Source organism: Scyliorhinus torazame, chromosome 19, assembly GCF_047496885.1.
Source record: "Scyliorhinus torazame isolate Kashiwa2021f chromosome 19, sScyTor2.1, whole genome shotgun sequence".
Classification (NCBI taxonomy): Eukaryota; Metazoa; Chordata; class Chondrichthyes; order Carcharhiniformes; family Scyliorhinidae; genus Scyliorhinus; species Scyliorhinus torazame.
This window is the reverse complement of record NC_092725.1, coordinates 32127702-32153476: the sequence shown is the minus strand read 5'-3', so window position 1 is coordinate 32153476 and position 25775 is coordinate 32127702. Positions and strand designations below refer to the sequence as shown.

The 25775-nt window shown below is 54.0% G+C and overlaps 1 protein-coding gene across 1 annotated transcript in view; it reads right to left on the bottom strand.

The window, feature by feature from the left end:
* LOC140396077 (serine protease 33-like) overlaps positions 1–25775 on the bottom strand; it is a 165512-nt gene that overhangs the window by 91102 nt on the left and 48635 nt on the right. Inside the window, exon 4 of the mRNA XM_072484179.1 lies at positions 5358–5626. Within this exon, the coding sequence (XP_072340280.1) occupies positions 5358–5626 (269 nt within the window). The remainder of the gene's footprint in view (positions 1–5357; positions 5627–25775) is intronic.

The following is a 25775-nucleotide window of genomic DNA, read 5'->3' as shown; positions in this document are numbered from 1 at the left end:
GAGAGAGCGGGAGGGAGTGTGAGAGAGCGCGAGGGAGTGTGAGAGAGCGCGAGGGAGTGTGAGAGAGCGCGAGGGTGCGAGAGCGCGAGGGTGCGAGAGCGCGAGGGTGCGAGAGCGCGAGGGTGCGAGAGCGCGAGGGAGCGAGAGCACGAGGGAGCGGGAGCGAGAGCACGAGGGAGCGAGAGCGCGAGGGAGAGAGAGCGCGAGGGAGAGAGAACGCGAGGGAGAGAGAACGCGAGGGAGAGAGAACGCGAGGGAGAGAGAGCACGAGGGAGAGAGAGCGCGAGGGAGAGAGAACGCGAGGGAGAGAGAACGCGAGGGAGAGCACGAGGCAGAGAGAGAGAGAGCGCGAGGGAGACAGAGCGCGAGGGAGACAGAGCGCGAGGGAGAGAGAGAGAGCGCGAGGGAAAGAGAGAGAGCGCGAGGGCGAGGGAGAGAGCGCGAGGGCGAGAGAGAGCGTGAGGGCGAGAGAGAGAGCGCGAGGGCGAGAGAGAGAGCGCGAGGGCGAAAGAGAGGTGCGAGGGAGAGAGAGCGCGCGAGTGAGAGAGAGAGGGCGCGAGGGCGAGAGAGAGAGCGCGAGGGCGAAAGAGAGGGTGCGAGGGAGAGAGAGAGCGCGCGAGTGAGAGAGAGAGGGCGCGAGGGAGAGAGAGAGCGCGCGAGGGAGAGAGAGAGCGCGCGAGGGAGAGAGAGAGTGCGAGAGGGAGAGAGAGAGCGCGCGAGGGAGAGAGACAGCGCGCGAGGGAGAGAGAGCGCGCGAGGGAGAGAGAGAGCGCACGAGAGAGAGAGAGAGTGCGAGGGAGAGAGAGAGCGCACGAGGGACAGAGAAAGCGCGCGACGGAGAGAGAGAGAGCGCGAGGGCGAGAGAGAGCGCGAGGGCGAGAGAGAGCGCGCCAGGGCGAGAGAGAGAGCGCGAGGGAGTGTGAGATAGCGCGAGGGAGTGTGAGAGAGCGCGAGGGAGTGTGAGAGAGCGCGAGGGAGAGTGAGAGAGCGCGAGGGAGAGTGAGAGAGCGCGAGGGAGAGTGAGAGAGCGCGAGGGAGAGAGAGAGCGCGAGGGAGAGAGAGAGCGCGCAAGGGGAAAAAAGAGCGCGCGAGGGAGAGAGAGCGCGCGAGGGAGAGAGAGCGCGCGTGAGGGAGAGAGAGCGCGCGTGAGGGAGAGAGAGCGCGCGTGAGGGAGAGAGAGCGCGCGTGAGGGAGAGAGAGCGCGCGTGAGGGAGAGAGAGCGCGCGAGGGAGAGAGAGCGCGCGCGAGGGAGAGAGAGCGCGCGCGAGGGAGAGAGCGCGCACGCGAGGGAGAGAGAGCGCGAGGGAGAGAGAGCGCGAGGGAGAGAGAGCGCGAGGGAGAGAGAGCACGTGGGAGAGAGAGCACGTGGGAGAGAGAGCACGTGGGAGAGAGAGCACGTGGGAGAGAGAGCACGTGGGAGAGAGAGCACGAGGGAGAGAGAGCACGAGGGAGAGAGAAAGAGCACGAGGGAGAGAGAAAGAGCACGAGGGAGAGAGAAAGAGCACGAGGGAGAGAGAGCGCGAGGGAGAGAGCGCGCAAGGGAGAGAGAGCGCGAGGGAGAGAGAGCGCGAGGGAGAGAGAGCGCGAGGGAGAGAGAGCGCGAGGGAGAGAGAGCGCGAGGGAGAGAGAGCACGTGGGAGAGAGAGCACGTGGGAGAGAGAGCACGTGGGAGAGAGAGCACGTGGGAGAGAGAGCACGAGGGAGAGAGAGCACAAGGGAGAGAGAGCACGAGGGAGAGAGAAAGAGCACGAGGGAGAGAGAAAGAGCACGAGGGAGAGAGAAAGAGCACGAGGGAGAGAGAGCGCGAGGGAGCGAGCGCGCAAGGGAGAGAGAGCGCGAGGGAGAGAGAGCGCGAGGGAGAGAGAGCGCGAGGGAGAGAGAGCGCGAGGGAGAGAGAGCGCGAGGGAGAGAGAGCGCGAGGGAGAGAGAGAGAGCGCGAGGGAGAGAGAGTGAGCGTGAGGGAGAGAGAGCGCCAGGGAGAGAGAGAGCGCGAGGGAGAGAGCTCGAGGGAGAGAGAGAGAGAGCGCGAGGGAGAGAGAGAGCACGAGGGCGAGAGAGAGTGCACGAGGGCGAGAGAGAGTGCACGAGGGCGAGAGAGAGTGCCGAGAGAGATGAGAGAGCGCAAAGGAGAGAGAAGAGCGCAAGGGAGAGAGAGAGCGTGAGAGGGAGAGAGAGCGCGCGCAGGAGAGAGCGCGCGAGACAGAGGGAGCGCGAGGGAGAGAGAGAGATGGCGAGACAGAGAGAGAGAGAGCGCGAGACAGAGAGAGCGCGAGGGAGAGAGAGATAGAGCGCGAGGGAGAGAGAGAGAGAGGGCGAGGGAGAGAGAACGCGAGGGAGAGAGAGCGCGAGGGATAGAGAGCGCGAGGGATAGAGAGCGCGAGGGAGAGAGAGCGCGAGGGAGAGAGAGCGCGAGGGAGAGAGTCGCGAGGGTGCGAGAGCGCGAGGGAGCGAGAGCACGAGGGAGAGAGAGCGCGAGGGAGAGAGAACGCGAGGGAGAGAGAACGCGAGGGAGAGAGAGCGCGAGGGAGAGAGAGCGCAAGGGAGAGAGAGCGCGAGGGAGAGAGAATGCGAGGGAGAGAGAACACGAGGGAGAGCACGAGGCAGAGAGAGAGAGAGCGCGAGGGAGACAGAGCGCGAGGGAGAGAGAGAGAGCGCGAGGGAGAGAGAGAGAGCGCGAGGGAGAGAGAGAGAGCGCGAGGGAGAGAGAGCGCGAGGGAGAGAGAGAGAGCGCGAGGGCGAGAGAGAGAGCGCGAGGGCGAGAGAGAGAGCGCGAGGGCGAGAGAGCGCGAGGGCGAGAGAGCGCGAGGGCGAGAGAGCGCGAGGGCGAGAGAGAGAGCGCGAGGGCGAAAGAGAGAGCGCGAGGGCGAAAGAGAGGGCGCGAGGGAGAGAGCGCGCGAGTGAGAGAGAGAGCGCGCGAGGGAGAGAGAGAGCGCGCGAGGGAGAGAGAGAGCGCGCGAGGGAGAGAGAGAGCGCGCGAGGGAGAGAGAGAGCGCGCGAGGGAGAGAGAGAGCGTGCGAGTGAGAGAGAGCGCGCGCGAGGGAGAGAGAGAGCGCGCGAGGGAGAGAGAGAGCGCGCGAGGGAGAGAGAGAGCGCGCGAGGGAGAGAGAGAGCGCGCGAGGGAGAGAGAGAGCGCGCGAGGGAGAGAGCGCGAGGGCGAGAGAGAGCGCGAGGGCGAGAGAGAGAGAGCGCCAGAGCGAGAGTGAGAGAGTGGGAGGGAGTGTGAGAGAGCGCGAGGGAGTGTGAGAGAGCGCGAGGGAGTGTGAGAGAGCGCGAGGGAGTGTGAGAGAGCGCGAGGGAGTGTGAGAGAGCGCGAGGGAGTGTGAGAGAGCGCGAGGGAGTGTGAGAGAGCGCGAGGGAGAGAGAGAGCGCGAGGGAGAGAGAGAGCGCGCGAGGGGGAGAGAGCGCGCGTGGGGGAGTGAGCGCGCGAGGGAGAGAGAGCGCGCGAGGGAGAGAGAGCGCGCGAGGGAGAGAGAGCGCGCGTGAGGGAGAGAGAGCGCGCCTGAGGGAGAGAGAGCGCGCGTGAGGGAGAGAGAGCGCGCGTGAGGGAGAGAGAGCGCGCCTGAGGGAGAGAGAGCGCGCGTGAGGGAGAGAGAGCGCGCGTGAGGGAGAGAGAGCGCGCGTGAGGGAGAGAGAGCGCACATGAGGGAGAGAGAGCGCGCGTGAGGGAGAGAGAGCGCACATGAGGGAGAGAGAGCGCGCATGAGGGAGAGAGAGCGCGCGCGAGGGAGAGAGAGAGCGCGCGAGGGAGAGAGAGAGCGCGCGAGGGAGAGAGAGAGCGCGCGAGGGGGAGAGAGCGCGCGTGGGGGAGTGAGCGCGCGAGGGAGAGAGAGCGCGCGAGGGAGAGAGAGCGCGCGAGGGAGAGAGAGCGCGCGTGAGGGAGAGAGAGCGCGCCTGAGGGAGAGAGAGCGCGCGTGAGGGAGAGAGAGCGCGCGTGAGGGAGAGAGAGCGCGCCTGAGGGAGAGAGAGCGCGCGTGAGGGAGAGAGAGCGCGCGTGAGGGAGAGAGAGCGCGCGTGAGGGAGAGAGAGCGCACATGAGGGAGAGAGAGCGCGCGTGAGGGAGAGAGAGCGCACATGAGGGAGAGAGAGCGCGCATGAGGGAGAGAGAGCGCGCGCGAGGGAGAGAGAGAGCGCGCGAGGGAGAGAGAGAGCGCGCGAGGGAGAGAGAGAGCGCGCGAGGGAGAGAGAGCGCGCGAGGGGGAGAGAGAGCGCGCGAGGGGGAGAGAGAGCGCGCGAGGGAGAGAGAGCGCGCGAGGGAGAGAGAGCGCGCGAGGGAGAGAGAGAGCGCGCGAGGGAGAGAGAGAGCGCGCGAGGGAGAGAGAGAGCGCGCGAGGGAGAGAGAGAGCGCGCGAGGGAGAGAGAGAGCGCGCGAGGGAGAGAGAGCGCGCGAAGGAGAGAAAGAGCGTGCGAGGGAGAGAGACCGCGCGCGGGAGAGAGAGAGTGCGAGGGAGACAGAGAGCGCGCGAGGGAGACAGAGAGAGAGCGAGAGCGAGAGTGACAGAGAGCGAGAGTGACAGAGAGCGAGAGTGACAGAGAGCGAGAGTGACAGAGAGCGAGAGTGACAGAGAGCGAGAGTGACCGAGAGCGAGAGAGACAGAGAGCGAGAGAGACAGAGAGAGAGAGAGCGAGAGAGAGAGACAGAGAGCGAGAGAGACAGAGAGCGAGAGGGACAGGGAGCGAGAGGGACAGGGAGCGAGAGGGACAGGGAGCGAGAGGGACAGGGAGCGAGAGGGACAGGGAGCGAGAGGGACAGGGAGCGAGAGGGACAGAGAGCGAGAGGGACAGAGAGCGAGAGGGACAGAGAGCAAGAGTGACCGAGAGCGACCGAGAGCGAGAGAGACAGACAGCGAGACAGAGAGCGAGAGAGACAGAGAGCGAGAGAGACAGAGAGCGAGAGAGACAGAGAGCGAGAGAGACAGAGAGCGAGAGAGACAGACAGCGAGAGAGACAGACAGCGAGAGAGACAGAGAGAGAGACAAACAGAGAGAGAGACAAACAGAGAGAGAGAAAGAAAGAGAGAGAAAAACAGAGAGAGAGAAACAAAGAGAGAAAGAAAAACAGAGAGAGAAGGAAACAAACAGAGAGAGAAGAGATAGTGAGACATAGAAACAGAGGCAGCGAGAGAACGGAAGAGGGGGAGAGACAGAGAGAGAGAGGAAAAGAGAGATAGATCTGTAGACAAAGAGAGACAAAGAGAGAGAAATACAAAGGACAGAGTCAGACACAGAAAGAGAAGAGACACAGAGTTGAAAACAGGCACAAAGAGGGTGAGAAATATAGAGAGTGAGAGGCAGACAGAGAGTGGCAATGAGATGGAGACAGAATTATGAATCTTGCAGAAGATCCACGTGATTACTCACCTCCCTCATTGATGTGACCCCAGCCAGTGATCCAACAGTTCGCTCCGCAGGGTATCTCGAGGTCGGAGCGTGGAAGACAGATGGGCAGGATGAAATCGGAGGACACGACTGGACTCATTAAATTGACCAAGGCAATATCATTCCCATTCTCCTCGTTCACGTAATCTTCATGCCGGATAATTTGGAGGACTTTTGAATGCTGTTCATTGGAATTAACTGATTGCTGCTGATATCTTCCAAAGTATAATATGTAAAGTGGAATCTTCTCTCTGCAGTAAGAGGCGCATGTCAGTACGGCACGGGGTTTGATACAGAGTAAAGCTCCCTCTACACTATCACCATCAAACACTCCCAGGACAGGTACAGCACGGGGTTAGATACAGAGTAAAGCTCCCTCTACACTGTCCCCATCAAACACTCCCAGGACAGGTACGGCACGGGGTTAGATACAGAGTAAAGCTCCCTCTACACTGTCCCCATCAAACACTCCCAGGACAGGTACAGCACGGGGTTAGATACAGAGTAAAGCTCCCTCTACACTGTCCGCATCAAACACTCCCAGGACAGGTACAGTATGGGGTTAGATACAGAGTAAAGCTCCCTCTACACTATCCCCATCAAACACTCCCAGGACAGGTACAGCACGGGGTTAGATACAGAGTAAAGCTCCCTCTACACGGTCCACATCAAACACTGCCAGGACAGGTACGGCACGGGGTTAGATACAGAGTAAAGCTCCCTCTACACGGTCCACATCAAACACTGCCAGGACAGCTACGGCACGGGGTGAATACAGAGTAAAGCTCCCTCTACACTGTCCCCATGAAACACTCCCAGGACTGGTACAGCACGGGGTTAGGGACAGAGTAAAGCTCCCTCCACAGTGTCCCCATCAAACACTCACAGGACATGTACGGCACGGGGTTAGATACAGAGTAAAGCTCCCTCCACACTGTCCCCATCAAACACTCCGAGGACTGGTACAGCACGGGGTTCGATACAGAGTAAAGCTCCCTCTACACTGTCCCCATCAAACACTCCCAGGACAGGTACAGCACGGGGTTAGATACAGAGTAAAGTTCCCTCCACACGGTCCACATCAACTACTGCCACGACAAGTACAGCACGGGGTTAGATACAGAGTAAATCTCCCTCTACACGGTCCCCATCAAGAACTTCCAGGATAGGTAAAGCACGGGGGTAGATACAGAGTAAAGCTCCCTCTACACTGTCCCCATCAAACACTCCCAGGATAGGTACAACACGGGGTTAGATACAGAGTAAAGCTCCCTCTACACTGTCCCCATCAAACACTCCCAGGACAGGTACAGCACGGGGTTAGATACAGAGTAAAGCTCCCTCTACACTGTCCCCATCAAACACTCCCAGGACAGGTACAGCACGGGGTTAGATACAGAGTAAAGCTCCCTCTGCACTGTCCCCATCAAACACTCCCGGGATAGGTACAGCACGGGGTTAGATACAGAGTAAAGCTCCCTCTACACTGTCCCCATCAACACTCCTAGGACAGGTGCAGCACGGGGTTAGATACAGAGTAAAGCTCCCTCTACACTGTCCCCATCAAACACTCCCAGGACAGGTACGGCACGGGGTTAGATACAGAGTAAAGCTCCCTCTACACTGTCCCCATCAAACACTCCCACGACAGGTACAGCATGTGGTTAGATACAGAGTAAAGCTCCCTCTACACTGTCCCCATCAAACACTCCCAGGACAGGTACGGCACGGGGTTAGATACAGAGTAAAGCTCCCTCTACACTGTCCCCATCAAACACTCCCACGACAGGTACAGCATGGGGTTAGAGACAGAGTAAAGCTCCCTCTCCACTGTCCCCATCAAACACTCCCACGACAGGTACAGCATGGGGTTAGATACAGAGTAAAGCTCCCTCTACACTGTCCCCATGAAACACTCCCAGGACTGGTAGAGCACGGGGTTAGGTACAGAGTAAAGCCCCCTCTACACGGTTCCCATCAAACACTGCCAGGACAGGTACGGCACGGGGTTAGATGCAGAGTAAAGCTCCCTCTACACGGTCCCCATCAATAACTTCCAGGACAGGTAAAGCACGGGGGTAGATACAGAGTAAAGCTTCCTCTACACGTTCCCCATCAACCACTTCCAGGACAGGTACAGCATGGGATTAGATAAAGAGTAAAGCTCCCTCTACATTGTCCCCATCAAACACACCCAGGAAAGGTACAACACAGGGTTAGATACAGAGTAAAGCTCTAACTACACTGTCCCCATCAAACACTCCCAGGAAAGGTACAGCACGGGGTTAGATACAGAGTAAAGCTCCGCCTACACTGTCCCCATCAAACAATCCCGGGGCAGGTCCAACACGGGGTTAGATACCGAGTAAAGCTCTCTCTACACTGTCCCCATCAAACACTCCCAGGACAGGTACAGCACAGGGTTAGATACAGAGTAAAGCTCCCTCTGCACTGTCCCCCTCAAACACTCCCAGGAGAGGTACAGCATGGGGTTAGATACAGAGTAAAGCTCCCTCTACACAGTCCCCATCAAACACTCCCAGGACAGGTACCGCACGGGGTTAGGTACAGAGTAAAGCTCCCCCTACACTGTCCCCATCAAACACTCCCAGGACAGGTACGGCACGGGGTTAGATACAGAGTAAAGCTCCCTCTACACTGTCCCCATCAAACACTCCCACGACAGGTACAGCATGTGGTTAGATACAGAGTAAAGCTCCCTCTAAACTGTCCCCATCAAACACTCCCAGGACAGGTACGGCACGGGGTTAGATACAGAGTAAAGCTCCCTCTACACTGTCCCCATCAAACACTCCCACGACAGGTACAGCATGGGGTTAGAGACAGAGTAAAGCTCCCTCTCCACTGTCCCCATCAAACACTCCCACGACAGGTACAGCATGCGGTTAGATACAGAGTAAAGCTCCCTCTACACTGTCCCCATGAAACACTCCCAGGACTGGTAGAGCACGGGGTTAGGTACAGAGTAAAGCCCCCTCTACACGGTTCCCATCAAACACTGCCAGGACAGGTACGGCACGGGGTTAGATGCAGAGTAAAGCTCCCTCTACACGGTCCCCATCAATAACTTCCAGGACAGGTACAGCATGGGATTAGATAAAGAGTAAAGCTCCCTCTACATTGTCCCCATCAAACACTCCCAGGAAAGGTACAGCACGGGATTAGATACAGAGTAAAGCTCCCTCTACACTGTCCCCATCAAACATTCCCGGGACAGGTACAACACAGGGTTAGATACAGAGTAAAGCTCTAACTACACTGTCCCCATCAAACACTCCCAGGAAAGGTACAGCACGGGGTTAGATACAGAGTAAAGCTCCGCCTACACTGTCCCCATCAAACAATCCCGGGGCAGGTCCAACACGGGGTTAGATACCGAGTAAAGCTCTCTCTACACTGTCCCCATCAAACACTCCCAGGACAGGTACAGCACAGGGTTAGATACAGAGTAAAGCTCCCTCTACACTGTCCCCATCAAACACTCCCACGACAGGTACAGCATGGGGTTAGAGACAGAGTAAAGCTCCCTCTCCACTGTCCCCATCAAACACTCCCACGACAGGTACAGCATGCGGTTAGATACAGAGTAAAGCTCCCTCTACACTGTCCCCATGAAACACTCCCAGGACTGGTAGAGCACGGGGTTAGGTACAGAGTAAAGCCCCCTCTACACGGTTCCCATCAAACACTGCCAGGACAGGTACGGCACGGGGTTAGATGCAGAGTAAAGCTCCCTCTACACGGTCCCCATCAATAACTTCCAGGACAGGTACAGCATGGGATTAGATAAAGAGTAAAGCTCTCTCTACACTGTCCCCATCAAACACTCCCAGGACTGGTAGAGCACGGGGTTAGGTACAGAGTAAAGCCCCCTCTACACGGTTCCCATCAAACACTGCCAGGACAGGTACGGCACGGGGTTAGATGCAGAGTAAAGCTCCCTCTACACGGTCTCCATCAATAACTTCCAGGACATGTAAAGCACGGGGGTAGATACAGAGTAAAGCTTCCTCTACACGTTCCCCATCAACCACTTCCAGGACAGGTACAGCATGGGATTAGATAAAGAGTAAAGTTCCCTCTACACTGTCCCCATCAAACATTCCCGGGACAGGTACAACACAGGGTTAGATACAGAGTAAAGCTCTAACTACACTGTCCCCATCAAACACTCCCAGGAAAGGTACAGCACGGGGTTAGTTACAGAGTAAAGCTCCGCCTACACTGTCCCCATCAAACAATCCCGGGGCAGGTCCAACACGGGGTTAGATACCGAGTAAAGCTCTCTCTACACTGTCCCCATCAAACACTCCCAGGACAGGTACAGCACAGGGTTAGATACAGAGTAAAGCTCCCTCTGCACTGTCCCCCTCAAACACTCCCAGGAGAGGTACAGCATGGGGTTAGATACAGAGTAAAGCTCCCTCTACACAGTCCCCATCAAACACTCCCAGGACAGGTACCGCACGGGGTTAGGTACAGAGTAAAGCTCCCCCTACACGGTCCCCATCAAACAATATCAAGACAGATAGAGCACGGCGTTAGATACAGAGTAAAGCTCCCTCTACACGGTCCCCATCAAACACGCCTACTACAGGTACAGCACGGAGTTAGATACAGGGTAAAGCTCCCTCTACACTGTCCCCATCAAACACTCCCAGGACAGGTACAGCACGGGGTTAGATACAGAGTAAAGCTCCCTCTACACTGTCCCCATCAAACACTCCCAGGATAGGTACAGCACGGGGTTCGATACAGAGTAAAGCTCCCTCTACACTGTCCCCATCAACACTCCCAGGACAGGTACAGCACGGGGTTAGATACAGAGTAAAGCTCCATCTACACTGTCCCCATCAAACACTCGCAGGACAGGTACTGCACGTGTTTAGATACAGAGTAAAGCTCCCTCTGCACTGTCCCCATCAAACACTCCCAGGACAGGTACGGCATGGGGTTAGATACAGAGTAAAGCTCCCTCTACACTGTCCCCATCAAACACTCCCACGACAGGTACAGCATGGGGTTAGATACAGAGTAAAGCTCCCTCTACACTGTCCCCATGAAACACTCCCAGGACTGGTACAGCACGGGGTTAGGTACAGAGTAAAGTTCCCTCTACACGGTTCCCATCAAACACTGCCAGGACAGGTAGGGCACCGGGGAAGCTACAGAGTAAAGCTCCCTCTTCACGGTCCCCATCAACCACTTCCAAGACAGGTACAACATTGGGTTAGATAAAGAGTAAAGCTCCGTCTACACTGTCCCCATCAAACACTCCCAGGAAAGGTACAGCACAGGGTTAGATACATAGTTAAGCTCCTTCTACACTGTCCACATCAAACACTGCCAGGACAGGTACGGCACGGGGTTAGATACAGTGTAAAGCTCCCTCTATACTGTCCCCATCAAACACTGCCACGACAGGTACGGCACAGGGTTAGATACAGAGTAAAGCTCCCTCTACACGGTCCCCATCAACAACTTCCAGGACAGGTAAAGCACGGGGGTAGATACAGAGTAAAGCTTCCTCTACACGGTCCCCATCAACCACTTCCAGGGCAGGTACAGCATGGGGTTAGATAAAGAGTAAAGCTCCCTCTACATTGTCCCCATCAAACACTCCCAGGAGAGGTACAGCATGGGTTTAGATACAGAGTAAAGCTCCCTCTACACAGTCCCCATCAAACACTCCCAGGACAGGTACCGCACGGGGTTAGGTACAGAGTAAAGCTCCCTCTACACGGTCCCCATCAAACACTCCCAAGACAGATAGAGCACGGCGTTAGATACAGAGTAAAGCTCCCTCTCCACTGTCTCCTGCAAACACTCGCAGGACAGGTACAGCACGGGGTTAGATACAGAGTAAAGCTCCCTCTCTCCTGTCCCCATCAAACACTCCCAAGACAGGTATGGCACGAGGTTAGATACAGAGTAAAGCTCCCCCTACACTCTCCCCATCAAACACTCCAGGACAGGTACAGCACGAGGTTAGACGCAGAGTAAAGCTCCCTCTATACTGTCTCCATCAAATACTCCAAGGACAGGTACGGCACGGGGTTAGATACAGAGTAAAGCTCCCTCTACACGGTCCCCATCAAACACTCCTACTACAGGTACAGCACGGGGTTAGATCCAGAGTAAAGCTCCCTCTACACTGTCCCCATCAAACACTCCCAGGATAGGTACAGCACGGGGTTAGATACAGAGTAAAGCTCCCTCTACACTGTCCCCATCAACACTCCCAGGACAGGTACAGCACGGGGTTAGATACAGAGTAAAGCTCCATCTACACTGCCCCCATCAAACACTCGCAGGATAGGTACAGCACGTGGTTAGATACAGAGTAAAGCTCCCTCTACACTGTCCCCATCAAACACTCCCAGGACAGGTACAGCACGGAGTTAGATACAGGGTAAAGCTCCCTCTCCACTGACCTCATCAAACACTGCCAGGACAGGTACGGCACGGGGTTAGATACAGAGTAAAGCTCCCCCTACACGGTCCCCATCAAGAACTTCCAGGACAGTTAAAGCACAGGGGTAGATACAGAGTAAAGCTCCCTCTACACTGTCCCCATCAGAAACTCCCGAGACAGGTACAACACAGGGTTAGAAACAGAGAAAAGCTCCCTCTACACAGTCCCCATCAAACACTCCCAGGACAGGTACAGCACGGGGTTAATACAGAGTAAAGCTCACTCTACACTGTCCCCATCAAACACTCCCAGGACAGGTACAGCACGGGGTTAGATACAGAGTAAAGCTCCCTCTACACTGTCCCCATCAAACACTCCCACGACAGGTACAGCAAGGGGTTAGATACAGAGTAAAGCTCCCTCTACACTGTCCCCATCAAACATTCCCAGGACTGGTACAGCACGGGGTTAGGTACAGAGTAAAGCTCCCTCTACACGGTTACCATCAAACACTGCCAGGACAGGTACAGCATCAGGTTAGATAAAGAGTAAAGCCCCCTCTACACTGTCCCCATCAAACACTCCCAGGAAAGGTACAGCACGGGGTTAGATACATATTTAAGCTCCTTCTACACTGTCCACATCAAACACTGCCAGGACAGGTACGGCACGGGGTTAGATACAGAGTAAAGCTCCCTCTACACGGACCCCATCAAGAATTTCCAGGACAGGTAAAGCATGGGGTTAGATACAGAGTAAAGCTCCCTCTACACTGTCCCCATCAAACACTCCCACGACAGGTACAGCAAGGGGTTAGATACAGAGTAAAGCTCCCTCCACACTGTCCCCATCAAACACTCCCAGGACAGGTACAGCACGGGGTTAGATACAGAGTAAAGCTCCCTCTACACTGTCCCCATCAAACACTCCCAGGATAGGTACAGCACGGGGTTAGATACAGAGTAAAGCTCCCTCTACACTGTCCCCATCAAACACTCCCAGGACAGGTACAGCACGGGGTTAGATACAGAGTAAAGCTCCCTCTACACTGTCCCCATCAAACACTCCCAGGACAGGTACAGCACGGGGTTAGATACAGAGTAAAGCTCCCTCTGCACTGTCCCCATCAAACACTCCCAGGATAGGTACAGCACGGGGTTAGATACAGAGTAAAGCTCCCTCTACACTGTCCCCATCAACACTCCTAGGACAGGTACAGCACGGGGTTAGATACAGAGTAAAGCTCCCTCTACACTGTCCCCATCAAACACTCCCAGGACAGGTACGGCACGGGGTTAGATACAGAGTAAAGCTCCCTCTACACTGTCCCCATCAAACACTCCCACGACAGGTACAGCATGTGGTTAGATACAGAGTAAAGCTCCCTCTACACTGTCCCCATCAAACACTCCCAGGACAGGTACGGCACGGGGTTAGATACAGAGTAAAGCTCCCTCTACACTGTCCCCATCAAACACTCCCACGACAGGTACAGCATGGGGTTAGAGACAGAGTAAAGCTCCCTCTCCACTGTCCCCATCAAACACTCCCACGACAGGTACAGCATGGGGTTAGATACAGAGTAAAGCTCCCTCTACACTGTCCCCATGAAACACTCCCAGGACTGGTAGAGCACGGGGTTAGGTACAGAGTAAAGCCCCCTCTACACGGTTCCCATCAAACACTGCCAGGACAGGTACGGCACGGGGTTAGATGCAGAGTAAAGCTCCCTCTACACGGTCCCCATCAATAACTTCCAGGACAGGTAAAGCACGGGGGTAGATACAGAGTAAAGCTTCCTCTACACGTTCCCCATCAACCACTTCCAGGACAGGTACAGCATGGGATTAGATAAAGAGTAAAGCTCCCTCTACATTGTCCCCATCAAACACTCCCAGGAAAGGTACAGCACGGGGTTAGATACAGAGTAAAGCTCCCTCTACACTGTCCCCATCAAACATTCCCGGGACAGGTACAACACAGGGTTAGATACAGAGTAAAGCTCTAACTACACTGTCCCCATCAAACACTCCCAGGAAAGGTACAGCACGGGGTTAGATACAGAGTAAAGCTCCGCTTACACTGTCCCCATCAAACAATCCCGGGGCAGGTCCAACACGGGGTTAGATACCGAGTAAAGCTCTCTCTACACTGTCCCCATCAAACACTATCAAGACAGATAGAGCACGGCGTTAGATACAGAGTAAAGCTCCCTCTACACGGTCCCCATCAAACACGCCTACTACAGGTACAGCACGGGGTTAGATACAGAGTAAAGCTCCCTCTGCACTGTCCCCATCAAACACTCCCAGGATAGGTACAGCACGGGGTTAGATACAGAGTAAAGCTCCCTCTACACTGTCCCCATCAACACTCCTAGGACAGGTACAGCACGGGGTTAGATACAGAGTAAAGCTCCCTCTACACTGTCCCCATCAAACACTCCCAGGACAGGTACAGCACGGGGTTAGATACAGAGTAAAGCTCCCTCTACACTGTCCCCATCAAACACTCCCAGGATAGGTACAGCACGGGGTTCGATACAGAGTAAAGCTCCCTCTACACTGTCCCCATCAACACTCCCAGGACAGGTACAGCACGGGGTTAGATACAGAGTAAAGCTCCATCTACACTGTCCCCATCAAACACTCGCAGGACAGGTACAGCACGTGTTTAGATACAGAGTAAAGCTCCCTCTGCACTATCCCCATCAAACACTCCCAGGACAGGTACGGCACGGGGTTAGATACAGAGTAAAGCTCCCTCTACACTGTCCCCATCAAACACTCCCACGACAGGTACAGCATGGGGTTAGATACAGAGTAAAGCTCCCTCTACACAGTCCCCATCAAACACTCCCAGGACAGGTACAGCACGGGGTTAATACAGAGTAAAGCTCACTCTACACTGTCCCCATCAAACACTCGCAGGACAGGTACAGCACGGGGTTAGATACAGAGTAAAGCTCCCTCTACACTGTCCCCATCAAACACTCCCACGACAGGTACAGCAAGGGGTTAGATACAGAGTAAAGCTCCCTCTACACTGTCCCCATCAAACATTCCCAGGACTGGTACAGCACGGGGTTAGGTACAGAGTAAAGCTCCCTCTACACGGTTACCATCAAACACTGCCAGGACAGGTACAGCATCAGGTTAGATAAAGAGTAAAGCCCCCTCTACACTGTCCCCATCAAACACTCCCAGGAAAGGTACAGCACGGGGTTAGATACATATTTAAGCTCCTTCTACACTGTCCACATCAAACACTGCCAGGACAGGTACGGCACGGGGTTAGATACAGAGTAAAGCTCCCTCTACACGGACCCCATCAAGAATTTCCAGGACAGGTAAAGCATGGGGTTAGATACACAGTAAAGCTCCCTCTACACTGTCCCCATCAAACACTCCCAGGACAGATACAGCACGGGGTTAGATACAGAGTAAAGCTCCCTCTACACTGTCCCCATCAAACACTCCCAGGATAGGTACAGCACGGGGTTAGATACAGAGTAAAGCTCCCTCTGCACTGTCCCCATCAAACACTCCCAGGACAGGTACAGCACGGGGTTAGATACAGAGTAAAGCTCCCTCTACACTGTCCCCATCAAACACTCCCAGGATAGGTACAGCACGGGGTTAGATACAGAGTAAAGCTCCCTCTACACTGTCCCCATCAACACTCCTAGGACAGGTACAGCACGGGGTTAGATACAGAGTAAAGCTCCCTCTACACTGTCCCCATCAAACACTCCCAGGACAGTTACGGCACGGGGTTAGATACAGAGTAAAGCTCCCTCTACACTGTCCCCATCAAACACTCCCACGACAGGTACAGCATGGGGTTAGAGACTGAGTAAAGCTCCCTCTCCACTGTCCCCATCAAACACTCCCACGACAGGTACAGCATGGGGTTAGATACAGAGTAAAGCTCCCTCTACACTGTCCCCATGAAACACTCCCAGGACTGGTAGAGCACGGGGTTAGGTACAGAGTAAAGCCCCCTCTACACGGTTCCCATCAAACACTGCCAGGACAGGTACGGCACGGGGTTAGATGCAGAGTAAAGCTCCCTCTACACGGTCCCCATCAATAACTTCCAGGACAGGTAAAGCACGGGGGTAGATACAGAGTAAAGCTTCCTCTACACGTTCCCCATCAACCACTTCCAGGACAGGTACAGCATGGGATTAGATAAAGAGTAAAGCTCCCTCTACATTGTCCCCATCAAACACTCCCAGGAAAGGTACAGTACGGGGTTAGATACAGAGTAAAGCTCCCTCTACACTGTCCCCATCAAACATTCCCGGGACAGGTACAACACAGGGTTAGATACAGAGTAAAGCTCTAACTACACTGTCCCCATCAAACACTCCCAGGAAAGGTACAGCACGGGGTTACATACAGAGTAAAGCTCCGCCTACACTGTCCCCATCAAACAATCCCGGGGCAGGTCCAACACGGGGTTAGATACCGAGTAAAGCTCTCTCTACACTGTCCCCATCAAACACTCCCAGGACAGGTACAGCACAGGGTTAGATACAGAGTAAAGCTCCCTCTGCACTGTCCCCCTCAAACACTCCCAGGAGAGGTACAGCATGGGGTTAGATACAGAGTAAAGCTCCCTCTACACAGTCCCCATCAAACACTCCCAGGACAGGTACCGCACGGGGTTAGGTACAGAGTAAAGCTCCCCCTACACTGTCCCCATCAAACACTCCCAGGACAGGTACGGCACGGGGTTAGATACAGAGTAAAGCTCCCTCTACACTGTCCCCATCAAACACTCCCACGACAGGTACAGCATGTGGTTAGATACAGAGTAAAGCTCCCTCTACACTGTCCCCATCAAACACTCCCAGGACAGGTACGGCACGGGGTTAGATACAGAGTAAAGCTCCCTCTACACTGTCCCCATCAAACACTCCCACGACAGGTACAGCATGGGGTTAGAGACAGAGTAAAGCTCCCTCTCCACTGTCCCCATCAAACACTCCCACGACAGGTACAGCATGGGGTTAGATACAGAGTAAAGCTCCCTCTACACTGTCCCCATGAAACACTCCCAGGACTGGTAGAGCACGGGGTTAGGTACAGAGTAAAGCCCCCTCTACACGGTTCCCATCAAACACTGCCAGGACAGGTACGGCACGGGGTTAGATGCAGAGTAAAGCTCCCTCTACACGGTCCCCATCAATAACTTCCAGGACAGGTAAAGCACGGGGGTAGATACAGAGTAAAGCTTCCTCTACACGTTCCCCATCAACCACTTCCAGGACAGGTACAGCATGGGATTAGATAAAGAGTAAAGCTCCCTCTACATTGTCCCCATCAAACACTCCCAGGAAAGGTACAGCACGGGGTTAGATACAGAGTAAAGCTCCCTCTACACTGTCCCCATCAAACATTCCCGGGACAGGTACAACACAGGGTTAGATACAGAGTAAAGCTCTAACTACACTGTCCCCATCAAACACTCCCAGGAAAGGTACAGCACGGGGTTAGATACAGAGTAAAGCTCCGCTTACACTGTCCCCATCAAACAATCCCGGGGCAGGTCCAACACGGGGTTAGATACCGAGTAAAGCTCTCTCTACACTGTCCCCATCAAACACTATCAAGACAGATAGAGCACGGCGTTAGATACAGAGTAAAGCTCCCTCTACACGGTCCCCATCAAACACGCCTACTACAGGTACAGCACGGGGTTAGATACAGGGTAAAGCTCCCTCTACACTGTCCCCATCAAACACTCCCAGGACAGGTACAGCACGGGGTTAGATACAGAGTAAAGCTCCCTCTACACTGTCCCCATCAAACACTCCCAGGATAGGTACAGCACGGGGTTCGATACAGAGTAAAGCTCCCTCTACACTGTCCCCATCAACACTCCCAGGACAGGTACAGCACGGGGTTAGATACAGAGTAAAGCTCCATCTACACTGTCCCCATCAAACACTCGCAGGACAGGTACAGCACGTGTTTAGATACAGAGTAAAGCTCCCTCTGCACTGTCCCCATCAAACACTCCCAGGACAGGTACGGCACTGGGTTAGATACAGAGTAAAGCTCCCTCTACACTGTCCCCATCAAACACTCCCACGACAGGTACAGCATGGGGTTAGATACAGAGTAAAGCTCCCTCTACACTGTCCCCATGAAACACTCCCAGGACTGGTACAGCACGGGGTTAGGTACAGAGTAAAGTTCCCTCTACACGGTTCCCATCAAACACTGCCAGGACAGGTAGGGCACAGGGTAAGCTACAGAGTAAAGCTCCCTCTTCACGGTCCCCATCAACCACTTCCAGGACAGGTACAACATTGGGTTAGATAAAGAGTAAAGCTCCCTCTACACTGTCCCCATCAAACACTCCCAGGAAAGGTACAGCACAGGGTTAGATACATAGTTAAGCTCCTTCTACACTGTCCACATCAAACACTGCCAGGACAGGTACGGCACGGGGTTAGATACAGTGTAAAGCTCCCTCTATACTGTCCCCATCAAACACTGCCACGACAGGTACGGCACAGGGTTAGATACAGAGTAAAGCTCCCTCTACACGGTCCCCATCAACAACTTCCAGGACAGGTAAAGCACGGGGGTAGATACAGAGTAAAGCTTCCTCTACACGGTCCCCATCAACCACTTCCAGGGCAGGTACAGCATGGGGTTAGATAAAGAGTAAAGCTCCCTCTACATTGTCCCCATCAAACACTCCCAGGAAAGGTAGGGCACAGGGTAAGCTACAGAGTAAAGCTCCCTCTTCACGGTCCCCATCAACCACTTCCAGGACAGGTACAACATTGGGTTAGATAAAGAGTAAAACTCCCTCTACACTGTCCCCATCAAACACTCCCAGGAAAGGTACAGCACAGGGTTAGATACATAGTTAAGCTCCTTCTACACTGTCCACATCAAACACTGCCAGGACAGGTACGGCACGGGGTTAGATACAGTGTAAAGCTCCCTCTATACTGTCCCCATCAAACACTGCCACGACAGGTACGGCACAGGGTTAGATACAGAGTAAAGCTCCCTCTACACGGTCCCCATCAACAACTTCCAGGACAGGTAAAGCACGGGGGTAGATACAGAGTAAAGCTTCCTCTACACGGTCCCCATCAACCACTTCCAGGGCAGGTACAGCATGGGGTTAGATAAAGAGTAAAGCTCCCTCTACACTGTCCCCATCAAACAATCCCGGGGCAGGTACAACACGGGGTTAGATACCGAGTAAAGCTCTCTCTACACTGTCCCCCTCAAACACTCCCAGGAGAGGTACAGCATGGGTTTAGATACAGAGTAAAGCTCCCTCGACACAGTCCCCATCAAACACTCCCAGGACAGATAGAGCACGGCGTTAGATACAGAGTAAAGCTCCCTCTCCACTGTCTCCTGCAAACACTCGCAGGACAGGTACAGCACGGGGTTAGATACAGAGTAAAGCTCCCTCTAAACTGCCACATCAAACACTCCAGGACAGTTACAGCACGAGGTTAGATACAGAGTAAAGCTCCCTCTCTCCTGTCCCCATCAAACACTCCCAAGACAGGTATGGCACGAGGTTAGATACAGAGTAAAGCTCCCCCTACACTCTCCCCATCAAACACTCCAGGACAGGTACAGCACGAGGTTAGACGCAGAGTAAAGCTCCCTCTATACTGTCTCCATCAAATACTCCAAGGACAGGTACGGCACGGGGTTAGATACAGAGTAAAGCTCCCTCTACACGGTCCCCATCAAACACTCCTACTACAGGTACAGCACGGGGTTAGATACAGAGTAAAGCTCCCTCTACACTGTCCCCATCAAACACTCCCAGGATAGGTACAGCACGGGGTTAGATACAGAGTAAAGCTCCCTCTGCACTGTCCCCATCAAACACTCCCAGGACAGGTACAGCACGGGGTTAGATACAGAGTAAAGCTCCCTCTACACTGTCCCCATCAAACACTCCCAGGACAGGTACAGCACGGGGTTAGATACAGAGTAAAGCTCCCTCTGCACTGTCCCCATCAAACACTCCCAGGATAGGTACAGCACGGGGTTAGATACAGAGTAAAGCTCCCTCTACACTGTCCCCATCAACACTCCTAGGACAGGTACAGCACGGGGTTAGATACAGAGTAAAGCTCCCTCTACACTGTCCCCATCAAACACTCCCAGGACAGTTACGGCACGGGGTTAGATACAGAGTAAAGCTCCCTCTACACTGTCCCCATCAAACACTCCCACGACAGGTACAGCATGGGGTTAGAGACTGAGTAAAGCTCCCTCTCCACTGTCCCCATCAAACACTCCCACGACAGGTACAGCATGGGGTTAGATACAGAGTAAAGCTCCCTCTACACTGTCCCCATGAAACACTCCCAGGACTGGTAGAGCACGGGGTTAGGTACAGAGTAAAGCCCCCTCTACACGGTTCCCATCAAACACTGCCAGGACAGGTACGGCACGGGGTTAGATGCAGAGTAAAGCTCCCTCTACACGGTCCCCATCAATAACTTCCAGGACAGGTAAAGCACGGGGGTAGATACAGAGTAAAGCTTCCTCTACACGTTCCCCATCAACCACTTCCAGGACAGGTACAGCATGGGATTAGATAAAGAGTAAAGCTCCCTCTACATTGTCCCCATCAAACACTCCCAGGAAAGGTACAGTACGGGGTTAGATACAGAGTAAAGCTCCCTCTACACTGTCCCCATCAAACATTCCCGGGACAGGTACAACACAGGGTTAGATACAGAGTAAAGCTCCGCCTACACTGTCCCCATCAAACAATCCCGGGGCAGGTCCAACACGGGGTTAGATACCGAGTAAAGCTCTCTCTACACTGTCCCCATCAAACACTCCCAGGACAGGTACAGCACAGGGTTAGATACAGAGTAAAGCTCCCTCTGCACTGTCCCCCTCAAACACTCCCAGGAGAGGTACAGCATGGGGTTAGATACAGAGTAAAGCTCCCTCTACACAGTCCCCATCAAACACTCCCAGGACAGGTACCGCACGGGGTTAGGTACAGAGTAAAGCTCCCCCTACACTGTCCCCATCAAACACTCCCAGGACAGGTACGGCACGGGGTTAGATACAGAGTAAAGCTCCCTCTACACTGTCCCCATCAAACACTCCCACGACAGGTACAGCATGGGGTTAGAGACAGAGTAAAGCTCCCTCTCCACTGTCCCCATCAAACACTCCCACGACAGGTACAGCATGGGGTTAGATACAGAGTAAAGCTCCCTCTACACTGTCCCCATGAAACACTCCCAGGACTGGTAGAGCACGGGGTTAGGTACAGAGTAAAGCCCCCTCTACACGGTTCCCATCAAACACTGCCAGGACAGGTACGGCACGGGGTTAGATGCAGAGTAAAGCTCCCTCTACACGGTCCCCATCAATAACTTCCAGGACAGGTAAAGCACGGGGGTAGATACAGAGTAAAGCTTCCTCTACACGTTCCCCATCAACCACTTCCAGGACAGGTACAGCATGGGATTAGATAAAGAGTAAAGCTCCCTCTACATTGTCCCCATCAAACACTCCCAGGAAAGGTACAGCACGGGGTTAGATACAGAGTAAAGCTCCCTCTACACTGTCCCCATCAAACATTCCCGGGACAGGTACAACACAGGGTTAGATACAGAGTAAAGCTCTAACTACACTGTCCCCATCAAACACTCCCAGGAAAGGTACAGCACGGGGTTAGATACAGAGTAAAGCTCCGCTTACACTGTCCCCATCAAACAATCCCGGGGCAGGTCCAACACGGGGTTAGATACCGAGTAAAGCTCTCTCTACACTGTCCCCATCAAACACTATCAAGACAGATAGAGCACGGCGTTAGATACAGAGTAAAGCTCCCTCTACACGGTCCCCATCAAACACGCCTACTACAGGTACAGCACGGGGTTAGATACAGGGTAAAGCTCCCTCTACACTGTCCCCATCAAACACTCCCAGGACAGGTACAGCACGGGGTTAGATACAGAGTAAAGCTCCCTCTACACTGTCCCCATCAAACACTCCCAGGATAGGTACAGCACGGGGTTCGATACAGAGTAAAGCTCCCTCTACACTGTCCCCATCAACACTCCCAGGACAGGTACAGCACGGGGTTAGATACAGAGTAAAGCTCCATCTACACTGTCCCCATCAAACACTCGCAGGACAGGTACAGCACGTGTTTAGATACAGAGTAAAGCTCCCTCTGCACTGTCCCCATCAAACACTCCCAGGACAGGTACGGCACTGGGTTAGATACAGAGTAAAGCTCCCTCTACACTGTCCCCATCAAACACTCCCACGACAGGTACAGCATGGGGTTCGATACAGAGTAAAGCTCCCTCTACACTGTCCCCATGAAACACTCCCAGGACTGGTACAGCACGGGGTTAGGTACAGAGTAAAGTTCCCTCTACACGGTTCCCATCAAACACTGCCAGGACAGGTAGGGCACAGGGTAAGCTACAGAGTAAAGCTCCCTCTTCACGGTCCCCATCAACCACTTCCAGGACAGGTACAACATTGGGTTAGATAAAGAGTAAAGCTCCCTCTACACTGTCCCCATCAAACACTCCCAGGAAAGGTACAGCACAGGGTTAGATACATAGTTAAGCTCCTTCTACACTGTCCACATCAAACACTGCCAGGACAGGTACGGCACGGGGTTAGATACAGTGTAAAGCTCCCTCTATACTGTCCCCATCAAACACTGCCACGACAGGTACGGCACAGGGTTAGATACAGAGTAAAGCTCCCTCTACACGGTCCCCATCAACAACTTCCAGGACAGGTAAAGCACGGGGGTAGATACAGAGTAAAGCTTCCTCTACACGGTCCCCATCAACCACTTCCAGGGCAGGTACAGCATGGGGTTAGATAAAGAGTAAAGCTCCCTCTACATTGTCCCCATCAAACACTCCCAGGAAAGGTAGGGCACAGGGTAAGCTACAGAGTAAAGCTCCCTCTTCACGGTCCCCATCAACCACTTCCAGGACAGGTACAACATTGGGTTAGATAAAGAGTAAAACTCCCTCTACACTGTCCCCATCAAACACTCCCAGGAAAGGTACAGCACAGGGTTAGATACATAGTTAAGCTCCTTCTACACTGTCCACATCAAACACTGCCAGGACAGGTACGGCACGGGGTTAGATACAGTGTAAAGCTCCCTCTATACTGTCCCCATCAAACACTGCCACGACAGGTACGGCACAGGGTTAGATACAGAGTAAAGCTCCCTCTACACGGTCCCCATCAACAACTTCCAGGACAGGTAAAGCACGGGGGTAGATACAGAGTAAAGCTTCCTCTACACGGTCCCCATCAACCACTTCCAGGGCAGGTACAGCATGGGGTTAGATAAAGAGTAAAGCTCCCTCTACACTGTCCCCATCAAACAATCCCGGGGCAGGTACAACACGGGGTTAGATACCGAGTAAAGCTCTCTCTACACTGTCCCCCTCAAACACTCCCAGGAGAGGTACAGCATGGGTTTAGATACAGAGTAAAGCTCCCTCGACACAGTCCCCATCAAACACTCCCAGGACAGATAGAGCACGGCGTTAGATACAGAGTAAAGCTCCCTCTCCACTGTCTCCTGCAAACACTCGCAGGACAGGTACAGCACGGGGTTAGATACAGAGTAAAGCTCCCTCTAAACTGCCACATCAAACACTCCAGGACAGTTACAGCACGAGGTTAGATACAGAGTAAAGCTCCCTCTCTCCTGTCCCCATCAAACACTCCCAAGACAGGTATGGCACGAGGTTAGATACAGAGTAAAGCTCCCCCTACACTCTCCCCATCAAACACTCCAGGACAGGTACAGCACGAGGTTAGACGCAGAGTAAAGCTCCCTCTATACTGTCTCCATCAAATACTCCAAGGACAGGTACGGCACGGGGTTAGATACAGAGTAAAGCTCCCTCTACACGGTCCCCATCAAACACTCCTACTACAGGTACAGCACGGGGTTAGATACAGAGTAAAGCTCCCTCTACACTGTCCCCATCAACACTCCCAGGACAGGTACAGCACGGGGTTAGATACAGAGTAAAGCTCCATCTACACTGCCCCCATCAAACACTCGCAGGATAGGTACAGCACGTGGTTAGATATAGAGTAAAGCTCCCTCTACACTGTCCCCATCAAACACTCCCAGGACAGGTACAGCACGGAGTTAGATACAGGGTAAAGCTCCCTCTACACTGGCCTCATCAAACACTGCCAGGACAGGTACGGCACGGGTTTAGATACAGAGTAAAGCTCCCTCTACACGGTCCCCATCAAGAACTTCCAGGACAGTTAAAGCACAGGGGTAGATACAGAGTAAAGCTCCCTCTACACTGTCCCCATCAGAAACTCCCGAGACAGGTACAACACAGGGTTAGAAACAGAGTAAAGCTCCCTCTACACAGTCCCCATCAAACACTCCCAGGACAGGTACAGCACGGGGTTAATACAGAGTAAAGCTCACTCTACACTGTCCCCATCAAACACTCCCAGGACAGGTACAGCACGGGGTTAGATACAGAGTAAAGCTCCCTCTACACTGTCCCCATCAAACACTCCCACGACAGGTACAGCATGGGGTTAGATACAGAGTAAAGCTGCCTCTACACTGTCCCCATCAAACATTCCCAGGACTGGTACAGCACGGGGTTAGGTACAGAGTAAAGCTCCCTCTACACGGTTACCATCAAACACTGCCAGGACAGGTATAGCATCAGGTTAGATAAAGAGTAAAGCCCCCTCTACACTGTCCCCATCAAACACTCCCAGGAAAGGTACAGCACGGGGTTAGATACATATTTAAGCTCCTTCTACACTGTCCACATCAAACACTGCCAGGACAGGTACGGCACGGGGTTAGATACAGAGTAAAGCTCCCTCTACACGGACCCCATCAAGAATTTCCAGGACAGGTAAAGCATGGGGTTAGATACAGAGTAAAGCTCCCCCTACACTGTCCCCATCAAACAATCCCGGGGCAGGTACAACATGGGGTTAGATATCGAGTAAAGCTCTCTCTACACTGTCCCCATCAAACACTCCCAGGAGAGGTACAGCACGGCGTTAGATACAGAGTAAAGCTCCCTCTCCACTGTCTCCTGCAAACACTCGCAGGACAGGTACAGCACGGGGTTAGATACAGCGTAAAGCTCCCTCACTCCTGTCCCCATCAAACACTCCCAAGACAGGTGTGGCACGAGGTTAGATACAGAGTAAAGCTCCCTCTATACTGTCCCCGTCAAATACTCCTACTACAGGTACAGCACGGGGTTAGATACAGAGTAAAGCTCCCTCTACACTGTCCCCATCAAACACTCCCAGGACAGGTAAAGCACGGGGTAAGATACAGAGTAAAGCTCCCTCTACACTGTCCCCATCAAACACTCCCAGGACAGGTAAAGCACGGGGTAAGATACTGAGTAAAGCTCCCTCTACACTGTCCACATCAAACACTCCCAGGAAAGGTACAGCACGGGGTTCGATAGAGAGTAAAGCTCCCTCTACACGGTCCCCATCAAACACTCCCTGGACAGGTACAGCACGGGGTTAGATACAGAGTAAAGCTCCCTCTACATGGTCCCCCATCAATCACTCCCAGGACAGGTTCAGCATGGGGTTAGATACAGAGTAAAGCTCCCTCTACACGGTCCCCATCAACAACTTCCAGGACAGGTAAAGCACGGGGGTAGATACAGAGTAAAGCTCCCTCAACACGGTCCCCATCAACAACTTCCAGGACAGGTAATGCACGGGGGAAGAAACAGAGTAAACTCCCTCTACACAGTCCCCATCAAACACTCCCAGGACTGGTACCGCACGGGGTTAGGTCCAGATTAAAGCCCCCTCTACACGGTCCCCATCAAACACTCCCAAGACAGATAGAGCACGGTGTTAGATACAGAGTAAAGCTCCCTCTACACTGTCTCCTGCAAACACTCGCAGGACAGG